At 37.7% G+C, this 19,074-nt stretch overlaps 1 protein-coding gene and 1 long non-coding RNA gene across 3 annotated transcripts; both read right to left on the reverse strand.

Annotated features, from left to right (window-relative positions):
- Positions 1–250: 250 nt before the first annotated feature.
- On the reverse strand, positions 251–1,880 carry LOC103148148 (uncharacterized). Its single transcript, XR_477322.2, has 4 exons — positions 1,775–1,880; positions 1,190–1,244; positions 478–576; positions 251–330 (listed from the first exon to the last, which is right to left on the reverse strand). It is a non-coding gene; the product is annotated as an uncharacterized LOC103148148 (long non-coding RNA).
- Positions 1,881–2,552: 672 nt separating this feature from the next.
- fyb1b (FYN binding protein 1 b) lies at positions 2,553–18,073 on the reverse strand. 2 transcript variants are annotated; one of them, XM_007566796.2, is made up of 19 exons: positions 17,797–18,073; positions 11,474–12,470; positions 9,416–9,530; positions 9,262–9,305; positions 8,952–8,974; positions 7,716–7,768; positions 7,401–7,512; positions 7,138–7,297; positions 6,751–6,871; positions 6,458–6,477; positions 6,268–6,340; positions 6,016–6,102; positions 5,522–5,562; positions 5,135–5,213; positions 4,939–5,038; positions 4,693–4,855; positions 3,817–3,847; positions 3,694–3,728; positions 2,553–3,606 (listed from the first exon to the last, which is right to left on the reverse strand). In XM_007566796.2, exons 1-19 carry the CDS (start codon positions 17,797–17,799, stop codon positions 3,584–3,586), a joined length of 2,280 nt encoding a protein of 759 aa, XP_007566858.1. In that variant the 5' UTR covers positions 17,800–18,073; the 3' UTR covers positions 2,553–3,583. The 2 variants fall into 2 exon arrangements, with proteins under 2 accessions (XP_007566858.1, XP_007566864.1); XM_007566802.2 differs by lacking the exon at positions 6,016–6,102.
- Positions 18,074–19,074: the final 1,001 nt, after the last annotated feature.

A 19,074-nucleotide genomic window follows, 5' to 3' on the forward strand; every position in this document is an offset into this window, starting at 1 on the left:
AGGTTAGGATGTTATACAACACAAGAGTATTCTGTCCACACTGCACTTTTTACTACTGGTCCCCGACCCTAATCCCGGGATTAGAGCTAAACTAGGCTGGGATTACAGCAGTGCTTTTCCAAAGGCTCACCTCTCACTGAAGGGCGTGCATATGTGCTCACAGTTACCTGTTGTGAACCTGAAATGTGTTCACCAAAACATTTTGGTACAAAAAGGTCATTGTGTAATATAAAAGCAGACTAAAACAATGCCATGAAAAATATTGAAGATTTTTATTGAGTTCATGATTGGTCCATAGGTAAGTTCATTTGAGGATGGTGTCAGAATTTGCTGCAAAGGGAGAAAAAAAAGAATATATTAAATATATATATATATATATATATATATATATATATATATATTGTATAAATATGGCATTTAACAAAATATTAAGGAGACAAAAATGGAGAACATATTACAGAAAATCGTTTTTATCACCTTCAGACAGTTGTTTGTAGATGCGTTCCTGCTCCTCTCTGAGCTTCTTCTCTGCCTCCTCGACCCTCCTCTCCTCTTCAGCAATAGGCTTCAGGTAATCTTAATGAGAATAACAATGTAGTCAATTGGACGTGTATTTCAGTGACTGTAAAGGAGCCAACTCAAAGAGAGGAAAAAGAACTTTAAAGAAGGATATTTGCTGTGTAAGAGAGTGAGGTTTTAGTTTGAACATTTGTGTCAATGCCATTTAAGCATTTTTGAATTGATTTACTATGTAATTATTTCATTTAAAATATATTTCATTTTAAGAATTTACAGGTTATGATGATGTAAAAGCAAGATTTTAATATGGTGTGATTTTAATCATGCTTTCTGTTATAACTATTTTTTGCATGAAAGAAAAACAGCTACAGCCAAAGTTAATTTTTAATGGGCGCTTTCTTCTTTTATCTCCAATTTTGACTTCCAATGATTCACTTCCTGCTAAAGTGCCCCCTGGTGGTTGAAGAAAAATCCTCATATAAGCGGCTTATAGTACGGAAAATACGGTATATGGAAAAAAAAAAAATCTGAATGCTCTCTGGTATTGTTCAGGGGGCCGGACCAAATGTGGAGGCGGGCCGGATTCGGCCCGCGGGCCGTAGTTTGGGGACCACTGATATAAATCATTCAAAAGCTGACCCCGGAAAAACAGATTTAGATTCCCACTTACCGAACCTCTGCTTCCCATAGAGCACACCAAGCAGCAGGGCGGACCACCTGGCCGTCTATATTGCAAAAAAAAAGAGAAAAACTTAGAAAGAAAAACAGGAACAATGTTTTTCAATTAGCTGCATGTGAGCTAAAAAAAAAAAAGTTATTGATCATAAAAAGGTTCTCAGCAGGTTCCTAATAAATGTAACAGCTTCATTACCAACAAGATGTTTTTTTGTAATTAATTGATGGTTATTTATCATGGATTCTGTATTTTAGGAGACACAAAACAACGTAACAAATCAGTTTATCTTTTAAGGTGCCATAATACACATTTGGCAACATAAGTGACGCATTTTACATTATCCAAATGTGGAAAGAAAACAGTTACGAAATGTTCTGACAAGCAAAACATTCACCTGCATTTCAATGTCACAGCTAGCAGGTATCCGCTAGCATGCTGCCAAATAACAACCTTTAGAGGTCAGTTTGTTATGTTGTTAAATCCTAAACGGACCTGGAGCTTCAAGTAATTTATCTAATTTACCCAACAGGTACGACCCGACTCCATGCTTAAATATATTGTTTTGTGCTGTGTTTTTACCTTGATTAGCGGTGACACTGCGACTGGAGGAGCCATGATGGATGAGAACAGACCGAGACTTCCTGTCAGAGCGGAAGCAGTTTTTCCAAGTCAAAATTATGGCATACATGATGACCATAAGTTAAAATATAAAGGATAAAAAAGGTTATTTGGAATATCTAAAGAGAATTAGACTTAATTTCAATTAATTTAATTTAAATTGTATGGTTTCCTGCATTGTATGTGTCCACCATCTTCTGTAAAGTTGAGGTCAGTGCTTTTCAAACTTATTAGCATATATTCTTTTTTTTTTTTTTAACTACTTTTGATGTGTTTATAATCTCAGTCCTGTTGCATCCAAACAACACTAAAGTGTGTGTTTACATTTCAGGCTTTATCTATAACATAAGCATTTAATGATTTGAAAAATCCCAATACTTTTAAAGTTGTGCACTTATTGCTTTTAAAAGGAACTGAAGTTCCCCCCCTCCCCCCCTAAGAGTTAAACGATGAAGCACACAAATCTACAAATTTAAGATTCTTGTGGACGATGAGGTATGAGAACTTCTGACTTCCAAATGACTAAAAACGGTCCTTCCAACCATTCTTATATCCATGAAAAATATAATTTATTTCATTCATACCTCTAAAATATCTGTATATGTTCACCTGAGATTTATGCTATGGGAATGTACATTAACTGTAGTGTTTGCTAATTCATTTACACAGGTGACCTGATCTAGCGGATTGTATCTTCACCAACCAGAATGAGTAAAGCAAAATGTTCCGAACAAGTGTGGTCAAAAGACACATCTTCTTTATTCTAATTATAATTATTTTACATGCATGGCTGCAAAGATAAAGTGTGTAAGTCAGCAGATTTTTTTGCAACCAGAACAGGAAATGAGACGTCAATAAAAATACAGACACAACTAAGTGCTAAAATAATTTGGAAAACATGATAAAGGTTGTAGTTGCAGGTTTTTACCACTAGATGACACTAAGGTTCCACTGAGCACACGAAACTATCACCATGGGAACTGAATTAGTTCCCATGAACTAGTGGGAACTAATTCCCACTAGTTCATGTTCTTCATGAACTAATGATGTTCTTCATTAAATCATTGAATGTGCATCATTCTTAATGTTTCCATGTGTCATCAGCATATACAGGCATGACAGAGTCTAACCTGAGGTTCTATTTAGTTTGATAACAAAAGTGCTGTTTATTTCAGTGTGTACACAATAGGACAAACTCAAGCTGTGAGAAAATATATTCAGGACATGAAATGTTATTTGGCACCATAAACAGGACATTTTTACTGATGATCAAAGTTAGACTTACAGGTAGCTACAAAATGCTCAAATAATATATCAGCGCTGACAAAGAAAGAACAAATCCTCAAATGCTTAATATTTTTCTTGTATGCTGTTTCTATAATGTAGCAAGACAATGAAAATAAAATTCAGTGCTGTAGAGTTTTAAATGACAACCAAAAAAGAATACGTTAGGGGAAAAAAGGGAAATAATTAAATACTGTTGATCTACCTAACTTCATCTTCTGCTTTTCTTTTTTGTTTTGCTTTTGAAGCTGGAAACTTATAAAAAAACACAACAACATGGGATTGTTCAAATGACTTCAAGCTTGCCCTTCTTCCCATATCTGTTTCTCATATAATTATCATCTTTAAAGCATATTTATAAGTTAGAAAACTAAAGACTGTGCAACTAACTTACAGCATCTCCTAAAGTACCATCAGTGAGCATAATAAATAACACATAATGAAAAGTTAATAGTCTCAGTGTATTCAGCCAGTGAAGGATGTTTCTCAGTCATTGTCATAGATGCAGTCTGAAATGAGGAGAAAAAAAAAAAGTATTATAAAATAATTAATTGCAGAAATGTATTAATAAATTGATCAAAACTGATTTTATATACCATCTCCTCCAATGTCATCATAGATTTCTCCATCACTGTGGGAAAAACAAAACGATTAGATCATGTACTTTTTATTGGATGCCTTATTTTTGGTTTTTATATGTAAATATTTCCAGTACTTACTCCACCACATGGCTGGTTGAAACGTAACCAACTGTAAAATGGAGATTTTTGAGTTTAGACAAATAGAACACAATTGCAGAATTGCACTGATAATGCAAAATAAACATTAATCAACAAAAAGAATAATGTTTTGAGTCTGACCCAAACAGTCACCCTCAGACAATTTGGGTCTGTGGGTGACAGAGCCTCAGATAAAAGGAAATTAGTGAGGAGGGCCAATGTCAATCCAGGAGCCACTAATGCTTAAACCTGTTAATGACTGGAAGACCAGTCCACACTGTCTGACATTATCATGGACAGAGAGCTATAAAAGAAGTCACCACTCCAAAAGAGAATAGCATTATGCTGACTGTCAATTTATATTCGTAATAATAATAAAAAAAGAGGAAGACTACCACCATATTCTTCAACTTTTCGTTGAATCAACCGAAAGTTAAAATTTGGACATAATTGACGGGTTTCAACAAGGAAATGCTCCCAATCACACTTCACACCACTTTTGTATTAGATGAAGCAAGGCAACATTAGCATTTAGCCTTGACCAATGTCACGGTGAAAATTTGTGAACTGTGTGTTTCAAGCCAGATCCATACCAGGAAACCACCAAACGAAGTTTACTTTACCATTTTTTACAATAAGAGGGGTCTAACTACACCAGAGCCCAATTATTGATGGCAACAAAATGTGTTTTCAAGGCGCAACCTCATAAAATGCATCTAAGGTTGTACATATAAGATGACTATGTGGAGCACAATCAATAAGCTCACATTTCAAAATTCATTGAGGTTGTGTTGTATAATCATTGAACCCTGAAAAGGATGGTTAAAATGCATTCAAAGATGCAAACTTTCACTGGCACGGTGAGTAAATACTCACACTTTCCCTCCTCGTTCCGACAGACCATTTTGTCATCCTGAGCTTTGACAATCACGTCCAGTTTCTCTCCGGCTTTCAGTGGCAGGTCTTTCCCGCTCCACTTCTTGTTGTTGAGTGGGGAAATGATGGTCACCTGGTACAGGACCTGTATCTCCCCGTCATACTGAGACATAATCAAAACTGCAGTGTAAGCCGTGTTATTGTACAAAGTGTTTGACAAAAACAGTGGTTAAAATAGCAACAAACTTTGAACTTTTTCCTGAATTCCTTCTCCTCCTTCTCGAACTTTTTCTGTTTCTTTGGGTCCATGTCTTCAGCTTTGTTTTTGCCTTTCATGCCTGGGAGGCTTGACAGGTAAACACGTACAAGGAGGAGGATAAAACATGAATGGAAATTTAAACCTAGGTCCAACGGTTTTGTCATGAAACCAATGTAGTCGTACCTGCTGATGGGAGGAGGCGGAGGTGCATTTTGAGAGTCAACATCGTCGTATATCTCCTCATCAATTGGTGCTGCAGGCGCTGTGTAGCACAAGTAAAATGCTTAATTGATCTACAACAAACATGTGTTTTCAAGTTAAATAATACAGAGTGAAGGTGCAGTGCAATCTGAATAAATGAAGTAGTAATTAGCGTAAATATTAAATAGTGTAGTTCAGCAGAGGCTTTATTTAATACAGATAGGTTTCCACACACATAATCACCTTCAAATAATCAAAACAGATTAAATAAGACCTAATATTGATCTAACATCAGGCTCTATAAATCCAGCTAAAGCTTAAATGATAAAGACACGAATAACAAAGTGCTATTAATGAACTGAAGATTACCTGCATTCCCTGCTGCAGCAAACTGGTCAGGTGCTGGCAGTCTGGCTCAACAGAAATCATACGGTTAAAATTGTTAAAATGATATTAATAACTCAGTCAATCCAAAAAGAAGCACCATGCATCTATATTACATGTTAGTCAGGGCTCATGTTTAAGCTGTTATTAATGCCTCAGCCTGCCATGCTGTAATCAATCGCATGCAAACTTCTCGTGATGATTTTTAAATTTACAGATTATAAGACATGCACACCCCAAAAAAATTACTGTTAGATTAAAGCAGTCAGAACTGCAACTACCAGGCAACAAGTTAAAACGGTTTGGACTCATTCAGACCAAAGTGAAGTGGTTGATTTGATGCTGATCTGAGAAGGCGTGTTAAGATCTGAAGTGATTTCACGTGAGCTTTAAAGCAGCCAGTTAATGACTGAAATATTATAGATTAATGACAGTGGACAGAAGGTCTGTGATCAATCTTACTACGGAGCGCATTTTACACTTTAGAGCTGGGAGAACGTCTGTTTCGGTCAAAGATCCGCAGGATGCTGCGGGTCCTCGCCGGTGAGGGCTGGTTTTCAAGAGAACTGCAAAGCCACCCAAGAATAAAAAAAGATTGAAACTTCTTTTCCTGGTTTATTCCTGTCACTTTCCAGGATGCCTTTGTTTCTGCTCGGTTCTGGCTCCTTATAAAAGGAATTCAAAGATGTTAAAAGGTAAATACTTTCTTAAATTAAGAACTGAATTCCCACCTGACTTCGAGGTTTGGATCAACTACGTCATCATATATTTCTCCGTCTTCTCCTGGTGGTGGCGGTAGGACAACTACCATGAAATGAATCAGAATGAGTCAGAATGCTTATAAGCAGCAACCTTAAATTAGATAGAAAACATGTAATTCTATGTAAAGACATACTTTAACAATTAGTGTAAAAATTTTACCTGCTGGCCCTTTCACACCTCTGCAGAAAGAAAAATTGTGTTTTTTAAAAAGCATGTCTGTGACTGGCACAATAACAGCTTTTTAACCCATATAAAAACATCTTAAATGTTGTATTTTTTTTTTCTTAAAAAAGGAAAAATACAATAACTTGTGTAAAGGTCAGTCATGTTTTTGTTTCTAGAGTGAAGAACTAGTCTTGGGAAAGACGGCCTCTTGTTTCATCTGAAAAAGCTGCTTCTATGTGCAAACAGATTCTGAAAAATTTGGAAATATAATTTAACCTTCTTCTTACCCATTGTCTCCCGAGACTACGTCGATGTCGTCGTAGATTTCAGGTTCATATCCCAGCTGAGCAGGACGATTCTTCAAGGAGTTAAAATCAATTTCCACCAAGGTTGTCTTGACATAGCCAACTGCAGAAAGAAGAAACACTGATCATTTTGAGTCCTTGATTTTTAGTAAAGCTTTTAATGACAGCCAAAATGACTATTCATTGAAAGGATAAATATAATATTGGTTTAGAAGCAAAATAAGTCGCTCAAAATGCACGTTCCTGGTACCTGCTCCTGCCTTCCTAAACCAGAGACTCAATTGGATTTGGGAATAAGCATATCTGGAGCTCAAGGCCTGAACAAAGCTGGTAAAGGAAACATTGTGCAGATGATGACATGCCACATACTTGTTCCATCTGTTGTCCGTGCCAACCACTTCCCCTCTGGGTTGCCCTGGACGCGGACAATATCGAGCTGGTCTCCCTGCTTCAAAGCCAGGTCCATCTTGCCGCCTTTGCAGTCTGTAAGAGCTTTTCCTTTCTGAATGACCTCCAGGGGACCAGTCAACTATTAAACACAGACATACACAAGGACACTGTTTTCAAAAAACCTTCCCAATGTCATGGAAATGTCTGTTTAATTTTGAAAAGCTTGTGTCATTTTCACCTACTTTAAACTTTTTCCTGGCTTCTTGCTCCTTCTTTTCTCGCTCCTTCTGCTCCTTCTTTGATGCCTCCAGTCGCCTTTTCTCCTCTTTGTCATCTTTCTTTTTTTCTTGGTCCCTTTAGATACAACAAATTAGAGGAACTCGTCAAAGCGCAAACAGTAAATGTGAAAACAACATTATAAGTTGCATGTGGGATCTCTTTCCTAACTGATCTTTACCCTTGACTTACAATAAGACTGAAGTCAAGATGGTACATTATCAATCACCTTCAAGACAACAACCGTCACTAACAGGGACATGCTTCAGTCATTTGCTCACCATCGATCCTCGACATCTTCATACACTTCTTCGTCTTCATCATCATTTTCTTCCTGCGGAGAGGACGTGGATAAAAGAATACCAGAAAATATCAGAAATTTCCTTTTTGCCTTTGATTATTTGAAGCAAATCATTTTTACATGCCTTTTTAAACACATTGCCTGTACGTTTGCACAGTTTAGTGTTCCAAAAATGCAACAAAAAAGGCTGTACTGAAAAATTAGTAATTTTTGAAATTATTCAGACTTAGAAAGGCTTTAGAAGTGTTATTTTGTGGCAATTTTATCACCTAAACATTAATGGTTAAGCCTATCATCCACCAGACAGTCACTGGCACTCACCATAAGGTGCCAAGCTACGCCCTGAATTACTTCGCAATTTAAGGATTCCTGCACCCAAGAACATTATTGGAAAGTTGAGTGAAAAGAAAAAGTGTGGTCACAAAAGGTTCCTGCAAAAATTCCATGCAAAAAGGCCACAAAAGGCCATTTCAGAAGAATCTGGTTTTCCATTGAGTTCTGAGTCCAAGCATGAAAGATGAGTGAAAGAAAAAAGTATGCTAGATACTTTTGATAGATAGACAATTTTGGGACATGTGAAAATATCATATCAAAGAAATTCCGACTCAAGAGTTTTGGGGAGATTCACAAGGTGTAACTGGAGTAAGTGCATCAAGAGCCACCACACAAAGGCGTGTCTACAGCATTGCCTATGGTAAGCCACTTCTGAACCAGGAACGTCTCCCATTGGCTGTACGGTTGTTCAGTGGTCCAAAGGATGTTCAGCATTTTATTTGAAAATCAAGGTTCAAGAATCTAGAATGAATCGTGGAGAAGCAGTCCAGTGACTGCTTGGAGACTTTTGTCCATTTGGAAGAGGAAGATGGAGGCCTCTGACTCAACAACACAGATGACTTGAAAGCAACCAGGACTTTCTTCACATCTCCGCAGAGGCAAATGCTGATCGCCTCCATGCCATGCTGGATGGGTGTAGTAATTCATGCAAAATAGTTTCGGCCAAGTACCGAGTGCTCAAATTATAAGGTACATGGGCATAGTTTCCATTAGGCTGATACTGAAACATTATCCTCAGAAATATCAGAAATAAACAGATATAAACAGAGTGAGTCAGTTTAAAGAGTTTCACTGTTCAGATTGAAGTACTGAAGTAAATTATTATTTGAATTTATTTAAATCTACATCTGTAAGCAAATATAATAATGACAATATGTCTCACCTTTGCCCTCTGACTTGGGTGGCCTGTAAAACAGATGCAACATTAAAAGAGAAAATAAAATATATGGAGCAAGCAGTTTTACAATTGAAACGACTCTTCTCTGGCGACAAAACATTTTAGCTTCTGTTTTGTCAAAACATCAATTGAAAGGAAGTGACAAGAGCAGATATCACATGCAAATGACCAACTGAATGAGGTGTAAGGTTCATCAGCTTAAGTTTGTGTTATAGTTATTCACTCTCATGTGGAACAGAGTGAGAGCTCCGACACTTTGAATTACAATAAATGGATACTCAGTTAATGAACTTACTGAACACAGGAGGGGGTGGGGGAGGCGTATCATCTGACTGGTTCCTGGAGACCACAGTTAAGATTTAGCTGCTTTTCACTGCACATGTACTCAGATCACATAAAGCACAGTTTGTATCTTGTTTAGCAATGTGTTTGGGTTTTGCTGGACTTACATGGCGACATGTCTTGCAGGCAGAACTGGTGGTAGCGTTGGTGGGGCTTGAGTCTGTGGTGCATGGTTGGTCTGGTTGCTAGGTGCCACAGGAGTGGGTTTCTTAAAACCAGGACCTAATACAGATAGACGACAGAGTGTAAATTCATTCATTATAACGAACTTAGTCAACTGGAATGTTAACAAAAGTCTTTTCCAAAATTTTCAAAGGACAATAAATACATTAGAACTAATATGATGTAGAAGAATTCACAAATACTCAAGAAAACATCCAACTTTAAGGTTTTGTTAAAGGATTTTACTCCAAAAAGCCAGTACATATGCAGCTTTCCAAATCTTTCCCAGTTTATTGAAGTTTAAAATTTGACTAGAGGCTTGAAATATATAAATGTTTCGATTTAAACAAGGCTATGGTAGCCTTCACTTTATATTTAGTCCCTGTCCCTGCTGAAGGAAAGCATCTCCACACCATGATACAACCAACGCTCATAAAAATAAAATCTTCTACAACTTTGCTGTGTCCCTACACGGCTTGTGGCAAACTACAAACAGGACTTTTTATCTTTGTTTAACAACAGCTTTCTTCAGGCCACTCTGGTATGAGTAATGGTAAATGTGCATTGCTGCAGGAATAACATGTGCTATATTTCAGAATAATGCTCGACTTATTGCCTAACCATATCATGCAATATGGTTGCAACATAGAAACGGCACGTGCTGTGAGATGTGTTGCAGAAATGTTAGCTCCTTTCAGAGCCCCAGCTTAACAACCATGTACAGCAGCAAACATACACATAGTCGGTCCTCCGATAATTAGTCAAATTACTTCATCAAAAAGTAAATTCAAATGGAGTTTGCAGCTAGAAACAGAGTTTAGCGTGAAACGATCTATGTTTGCTGTAACTTACTTCCTCATGTGGTGAAACTAGCCCAGCTGTCAGAGGGGGGGAGTGGAGAAACTGGATGGGGAACTTGGCTGGGGAAAAATTGAGGAACCAAGTGTGTTTCTCTAATTTCTGCCTGTTTTTTGATGACTTTGGACGCAGAAGCATTTGTAAAACACAAGTTAGTTTTTGACAAACTGAAAACTTCCAATTAATGTTCTGTATTCACATTAATACAGAACAGGGGCCAAATGATTAATAGATAAAGTTGTCTACAACAATGGTGTTTTGGCGTCAACGTATTGTTAAAGAATCCAAACTTTACTTCTCTGCCAACTGACTTATAAATGTCAGTAAAACCACACAGACCCGTGAAGCAAGGCTTTTTCACACTTCTGACATGAACAAACTTTCACAACGCAACTATGTGCTTCTTGTGATATACAGGAAATGTCCTTGAGATAAAAATAAATAAATAATAAAATAAATAAGAGAGCTTTCTGCCTTTCAAGTGACAATGTACGCAAACATTTACTTTGTATTTTTAATTGACCAGTTTAATTGATCAGTTAAACTTTAAGAAACAGTTTTCATTATGTAGTGCGTTTCCTCAACAAAGACTAAAAACATCTTTGATTAGGAGAAAAAATATGAGAAATTCCTGCCTGTGGGACTATTCTAATGTCCTTGTTGCCTTCAAGAAGTTGCTTTTAAAACAATAAGCCTGTTAAAGTTATCTCTGATTTGTCTATGGTCAAATCAAGATATCTCTGATTTGAAGACATTGTAATAATAGTTATGTAATGTAATGTTATGTTATAGAAGAATAGTTATTCTTCGATAATTATGACCAGTTTTTAGTCTGGTAATTTCTGCTAATTCTGAGCTCCATTTAGATTGAGCTGTTTAAGGGACTCTTGTCACTTTAAATTCAAATAAGATGCTTCTAGCCACACCTCAGTGTTTACACTCGCATGTGAAAGTGGCTGCAAACAGATGTGCAATTATACAACTAAACATATTTGAAAAGCAGAAGTGGAGCCATATTGTCAATAAATGGCTGCGTGTTCTTTTAAGCTCTTGGGATGTGAGACCCAAATGGAAGTCTAAAAACTTGCAAAAAGTAAAGTTTACATTAAAAGTCCCTTTTAATTGTGCTTCTGAAATCAACTTACCATCTTCAGGGGCCTCTGCAGATCTTTTAATGTTATCTAGGTCTACTTTGGGAGGCCGATTTGGTTTAGCAGGAGGGGGACCCAAGGCCAAACTGTTGGGGAGAGGGTTGCGTTTTAAGCCTGGAGGAATGTCACCGTTAATACCGTTAGCCTGGGCAGTACCCTTCGATGGCTTCTTCAGGCTTGGCTTTTTGTGGGCAGGAGGTTTTTGGGGAGGAGTAGCGTTAACAGCAGTGAAGGGTGGTTTGTTGACCCCTCCACTCTCAGTCTGCTCAGATGGGTCCTTCTCCTTGTTGAACAAACTTTGAGCATTCTTGAAGTTGGTGGGGGGTTTTGGAGCAGTGAATGCTTGAGGTGACGGCTTGTTCACAGTGTCTGTCTTTGTTTCTGACTGCTCTTCATTCTGCTGCCACATTTTTAGAACGCTGCCGGGTGGCTTCTGATGCAAATTTGGTGTTTTGGGCGGCGTTGGGCCGGTGTTTGGCGTAGTACCCCCACCACTGTCTTCTTTCATCCAGCTGTGCTTGGTGTTAAGCGCTCCAGGGGGTTTTGGGAATACAGGTTTGGTTTCAGGCAAAGTGGAGTTGACTGGAGGTTTGTTGAAAGGAGTTTTCTGTATTGACCCTTTAGCTTCAGCAGCCTGTGAAAATTGTGACTTCAGTGGTGTTTGTACTTTATTAAAAACCGGAGGTCTGTTGGTGGCGGTGTCATCCAGGGAGTTGGCAAACTTGTTTGCCAGAGCCTTAGCTTTGTTTGGCTCATGTGCGTCTGAGTCACTTTTAATCAATGGTGTGCTTTTCGGAAAAGGTGGCTTGGGGGTACAGTTTATCGCACTGCCCGAGAGGCTCTCCAGAACCGGCTTCTTTTGTATGCCTGGGCCAGAGGACAGCGTCGGTTGCAGGGATGGCTTAGGACGTCCAACTGGAGTGGAGTCATCAACGCTTGCTCCGCCTGCTTGGAATCGAGCCATCATGGCCTTCACATCAGTCTTGTTTGCCTGAAACAAAAAAAGAACAAAAAAAACAAAAACATATGAACAATGTATGTTTGGAATATACAGTTGAAGTTCTTGAAAATGCACACATTATGCTGCTTTTCAAATACAACTTCCTGTTTCATTTAGCGGGAGTTTGACAGAGATGAAAAGATTCACAGAATTACGAAGCGGCGAGACTGAAGATGTGCAGAAATTTACAGCAGGATAAGGTTATAAAACATTCTTCAACTTTTGAACATCTCTCAGAGCACTTTTTATTAATATGTATAGTACGCTCAGGGATGTGTCTCTTCAGCAAGGAAAGGAAAGCTTGTCAGAGTTGCATGATAGATACATAAAGCTAACTGCGGATAAATACAAGAAGAAAGCCCATTAGAAGCTATAAAAGACAGCACTACAACAATTCAAAGACTCCCAACAGCCAGACTTACAATGGAAATCTTTATTTTAAGACTTGAAAATTGAAGGTCACAGTTGCTCTCTCTCTCTCTATGACTCAGCTTGAGCTATTTTCAAAGAGAAATGTGCTAAATTCCCTATCCCTGAGTGGGAAAAGCTGTTAGAAACATACTGCAGTAGCAGCCAAATGTGGTTCTGCATCATTCATGCAGATTTTTAATTCCAAAATAAAACTTAAAGCCATATGTCCGTCCACTTCACTGTAACATGCTACTTTACCAAATACTAATAAAAATACTGCTTTAACATCGACAGACATAAATAGAAACCAAAACTGCAGGTCAAAGAAAACGGGATATGCTGTGCAGACACATACCGACAGATAAAAGTTCAAAAAGGAACAGAAAGTTGCAAAACTGAGAAAAACACCCTGTTTCCTCCATGTCTCATCGTCAACTACTTTTAACATTGGATTTTGGGCTTTTTCTCTTGCCACTTGTTCCCACAGTCAGTTTCTTTTTTTCTGTGTTAGGTCAGCTACTCTAGATTCGAAATAAGTTCACAAAGACCATGCCACAACTTTGAACGAGTGCTTCAAACATGTTCAACTGCCAGTAGAGTTGAAGACGGCTGTTTGTAAAGGGGTCAAGAGAGTGGTATGAATTTCTCTTTCATTTCACATCTTTCACGTGGCCTGGTTAACTTTAAATGCTCACAGTATCATCCCTGCAGACAGATGTGATGCATGTCAGACCGTCTTAGGACTTAGTTTGCGAAGGTTAAAATCTAAAAGTAGAAGAAGTAAAGGTTTTTGCTTTGGAGTCGGTCATCTTTAACGTAGGAACTGTGACGTGTTCAGTTGCAAAAATGAAAGGATTAAAAGTAAAAGGTGATTCGAAAAACACTGCAGTGCAAAAAGTGGATGAGTGAAAGTATACTTTCATGACAAAAAAGGCCACCTAAAGGTAGAGGAGTGTGTTTATCTGCTTTGAGCTTTTCAAAGTATTCAGGCCCCTTGAATATTTTCACATTTTCTCAGGTCATAATCACAAGTACTTCTTTCAACTTTGTGTGATGGACCAGTATAAAGTAGAGCTTACCTGTGAATCAGAAAATAAATTATACATGTTTTTCATTACTACTATTACATTTTTACAAGTAAACATGCAACATAGAAACGTGTACCATTTCAAGGACATGAATACTTTTTCGAGGCATCGTGGAAAACAAAAGAACATTTACTTCTGGCTAGTTGGTCTTGACTAATACAGGTTTTCAATGCAGATACTTCTCAAACCACAGTTTGCACCAACTTCCTGGACTCTCTTTGTAAACACATGGTGTGAATTGCAGATGGACAGAAAAACCCCCCTCACCATTTTTTTAATGTTTAAGTTTCGGTCTGAAAGAAGATGTGATCGGATTTATAACAAGGTCCTGTTAGCCCTGGCAGGACAACGATTGTGCCACGTAAAATGATTTTTAAACATTTTTACACTAACCATGAACCTGATAAAGGGTCATTGTCCTATTATCCTGTTTTGAAAGAACCAGGTTGTAATTCAAATGTGCCATGTCCGTATCCATCACATTGCCGACAAAAGCACAACAGTTGTCTCTCCCTCGAGGGTCAGTCACACAGCTGTGCTTGCATATTTTTTTTAAATAGACTGGGTGACTGGCTGAGCAGCAGCAACAGAAGCCGCACCTATTTTAATGAGACTTGTTTGACTGGAGCCACAGTCACCTAACCAGGAAGCAGAGATAAGAGCCTGGAGATGCAGAATTGCCTCTGATCCAGCTGTAGTGCAACGAGAAATACGGAAAGCTCCACAGTGTACTCTGTCAGGGTGAACGGGAAGTCAGAGCAAGGTGAACTTCATGTGGAACATTGCATAAGATTTACATCTAAATTCTTTATTCATGGATATTAATGTTTGAATTGGCTATTTTTAACCAACTGTTTTTATGAAAACAAGAAAGGAACTCTCAGGTCTTTGATATAAAGAAAATAGTGTTTTTATTATTATTATTGTTATTTTGACTTCTAAAGTCAAAATAATTTACTTTTGACTATAACATTTAAATGCCCCTAAATTTAATCACCAAAATATTCTGAAAAAACAAAGTTTTTTTCAGAATTAATAATAATAATTAATAATATACTAAATTATTAATAATATACCTCAAATTATTAATTTTAACAAGAGTAATACAGCCTTTTCTACTAAAATGCCACCATACATGTCACCTAACAGCTTATGTATTCGGCTATCAAAAATATCTACAGTATAGGAAAAAGGTATTATTTTTCCACTTAAACTATTCATAGACATTTTGTCCTTCTGTTGTTTCTGATTGCTTTACGTCTGTGTGAAATGGTGCTTTATTATCCTGTTAAAATTGTACATGGCTGTCAGTTAGCTACATTTCATGTTACTGAGATTATGGCTCAGTAACTCAGTGGTTTAGTGCTAGAGGATTAAACAGCTATCATCATGCATTCGGGTTTCAAGCAATCAGTGTGTCTGTGGTTACCCGGGTGAAAGAATAAATGTAGAAGCTATATATTTAAAACTGCTCAAATTTTCACCTCCATGGCGTACATCAGCACGATGCCCGCTTCTCCACACTTCTGTGAACTGCAAGTCAACTGGCTGAGAAACGTCTACTACTCTGTCCCTTGCTTGAAAAGAAGAACAAATTCAGAAAAATTTCTGGTTGCAAAAACTATGGATAATCAGCAAGGACGGTAAAGGAGAACAACACATCAACTCCTTGCAGTGATGCAATCGGCAAAGAGTAGAATGGTCATGAGGTGAATAAAGGTGTAATCACATCAGCGCTGTTTAGTCCACTTTAATCAAACTGTAGTTCATTTTGCTAGAAAGTTTGATTCATTTGGGGAGGTGTGAACGGACAATCAAACCCTAATTCAAACCAAAAACGCAAACTGTGATCTAAAAACCTAGGTCTCGGTTCGGTTGAAGTGAACTCTGGCACCTATTCGCAGTTCAGCATTCGCAGATTCGCCTATCCACAGATTTTTCTGTCAAACATATCTCCAAGCTGTTCATGAAAAAATGCCTATTTGCTGATTTCTTTCACAAATATCATAAAAAAAAAATGTAGCCTGGCAAGCTGAAATACCAAAGCTGCCAATCCAGGAGCATTGCTCACTTTTCTTAGCACTGATTGACTATAACCCCAAAAGATAAGACTTTAGATGTTAGCTTCTGCAGTACAGTGCTATGATGGTTTCCACTGCGTGCAGTCGTATCCATAGACTTTACCTATTTCGCAGGCTGCTGCGAAATAGCTAATTTTGTGTATTTTTTGTGCCTGTTTGTTACTCAAATTATTAATCCACCAGTGGTAGTGCATGCCACTCAAGTTTCAGGGTCAATATCACTGCTCTGTTCTTGCCAGTAACATCTCTCAGCTTATAGAAGCATCTTCAGACCAGCATAAAGCAATATAAAATAAGAGGATGGTAAAAAAGAAGTTTCCTCCTGTAACTTCCTCTTCTCCACCACAGACATCTATAACTTGCTTAATGTATTCTGTGCCAAACTGTTGCACATGTCACTTCTCTTAAAATGTGTAAACTGCAGTTGCAATTTTGTAAAAACCTGAGGGCTTTGTGACATACTGGAAACCCCTCCCACTATACAGTGACAGTGAGCACTAGGTTATTAATAACTAAAATAATATTAGATGCATCATATGATTGGTTAGATATGTGTGTGGTTTGGATTGGAATTGATTTTTGACATGTTAAATGTGGTTTACTGCCCCAGGTACCGATTTGTCAGGGAGAAACACAAGTTCATGAAATAAAAAATGTAGCTGTCATTTACATTCTAAGATGCTTAGAATTGCTTTTTCTAATGTTCACTTAATGGGGGCAAGGGATTGTTGGAAATGATTGCCTTACAACATGGTTAGCTATTGATTCAAGATTACTTTTTTTAAAGCTTTTTTAGGGACATTTAGACCAGCCTATGTTGAGACCTGTGTGAAGACCTCGACCTTGTCAAACCTGGACTAGGTTAATCCGTAACGGACAACTCATTTTTAAAAACAAAGTTTTGTGAAACATGTTTGTAAAAAATAAAAACAAGATCGGTCCTTAGATTTCTCCAGAAATTTCTGTGGAAATCTAATGACCGATCTACCACATGGCTCAGTGGAAGGGCAGGTGGATCAAATAAAGAGGTTGCAGTTTTCAACGCAGTTGCCCCTCCTTCGATTCACAGCTCTGGGCTATTTGCAACATGTTTTTCCCTTCGCTCTCTGCCTTTCTTCCTGTTCAGCAAAAACCTTTTAAACTATTTATTTTGGAAGGAAGCCAGTATATTCTGGGTGTGGAATGAGAGGATTGCACTGAACGGCATTAACACAGGAACTGCCATAATAATTATAACTTCATAATTTTTTTTATGCAGAAAATACGGTTTAGGAGTCACAAAGAACCTCATAACTTCTTATAAGTCTTCTCAAAGCTGAGAAGACTTTGGAATATAACATGAGTTTTTGCTGTTTTTGCAGATAACAGTAAAAAGGCTGTGTCAATAGAAGCTCCGGTGGGAACTAATCTGTTGAGATCTTTCTAAATCTTTCTAAAGACCCATGATTTCTGTTTTAACACAGATGAAAACCAACCTGTAGGTCAAACTGAAAATAAAAGTATCAAATATTGACATAAATTGGGATAATCCATACTTCTCATTATGTTGTTTTAAAAGTAACAACTTTTTCCATTGCAGTCATATTTCTGTTAGCAAAATATGAAGTAATGTCCGATTAATTTGAATTGTGACTAATGAACTCTTATTTATAAAATTACCCCTTATCAAAACACACCAAGCTCCATCGGACGGTCAGGAGAAAAGGTATGATTGGTCAAAGATTAATTTCTACTCACCATCTTTACACCGACAGTCCCAGGCAGTTCAGCTCAGTTGAAGTCAGTGGACAAAAGTGTTTGGATCTGCGTCTCTCCGCGAGGTTCTGCTGGTGCTGAAGAGAAACAAAAGCACCGAAGTGCAAAGAGATACTGAGCAACAAACACAGAGGAACAAACTGCGTGACACTGAGGGTTTTTTTTTTTTTCTTCTAGTGGGTGGACGCGAGTTCTGGTCGTGACATAAGCATTTGTCTACAACAACTTCCTCTCTAAGTTGTACGTGTGTGCGTTGTGAGAATGTGAGTGTCGCAGAGACTCTGTTATCTTTGGGTTTTGATCTCATGGATTTGCCTACCAGTGGCGAACTCCCCGCACTTTCTCCACTGTGCTTTGTAACTGATGTTCACTCAGTCAAAGATAGGTAAATAGCCAAACAAAACAAAAATAGAGTTCAGTAAAATCAAGCACATGACACATTAAGGACACTGTATCCCTGCCAACCGTATTAAGTATTACAAAAATGATTCAATAATTCAGTAGCAAATCAATCTTTAGTGGGCGAAAAAGTGCAGATTTTTTTCAAAGTTAAGTTGTGGTTTTAGCTCTTTGAAGTTGTAGTGACAGAGTCATACACAGTGAGCCACTGCAAGAAAAGCCATTAAACTAAATGCATGCGTCCGCCTTGTGGTTGCTGATAGCAAAGTGAATTTAACAGTGCATTGTCAAGTTTACACCAACAAAAAAAAATAAATAAATAAAGCAGATACTAAAGTTACAACATATAAGAAAAATGTGGTGAGCCAAAGCACTGCTACAGGTCAAAGGTTATGATGCAATATGAAATCAAACCACCACTTGTTTATTAAAGCTAGCATTAGCAATGTAGGAGAGCTATCTGGTACAGGAAGCTGAAAATGGCTCCATTAAGCCATTTCTTCAAAAGTAATTAACTATAAATAAATGAGTATTGGTTTTTCCTTCATGTCGACTAGCGAATATACCAAGAAACACACATGTAATTCCTGTATGTACAGTCACTGGTATATCATCTGTAAATCCAGTCTGGGTAAAGTTCCTTGATTTTCCTTCTCAGCTGTTTTCAACATAAAGAAATAATAATCATTATCCAAAGTGCATTTTAATCAATTAATAACAGAAAAATGAAAGAGTGATATCCACAGTTACACAACAGCGAATAACAGACCAGATGACATGATTTAAAGAAGGGGTTACGTTTTATGTAACTGGTTACGTTTTTGTATATGTGCGACTTTTTATTAAGTCAGTCATCAACTG

This window comes from Poecilia formosa, unplaced genomic scaffold, assembly GCF_000485575.1.
Source record: "Poecilia formosa unplaced genomic scaffold, Poecilia_formosa-5.1.2 Scaffold6, whole genome shotgun sequence".
Taxonomy (NCBI): Eukaryota; Metazoa; Chordata; class Actinopteri; order Cyprinodontiformes; family Poeciliidae; genus Poecilia; species Poecilia formosa.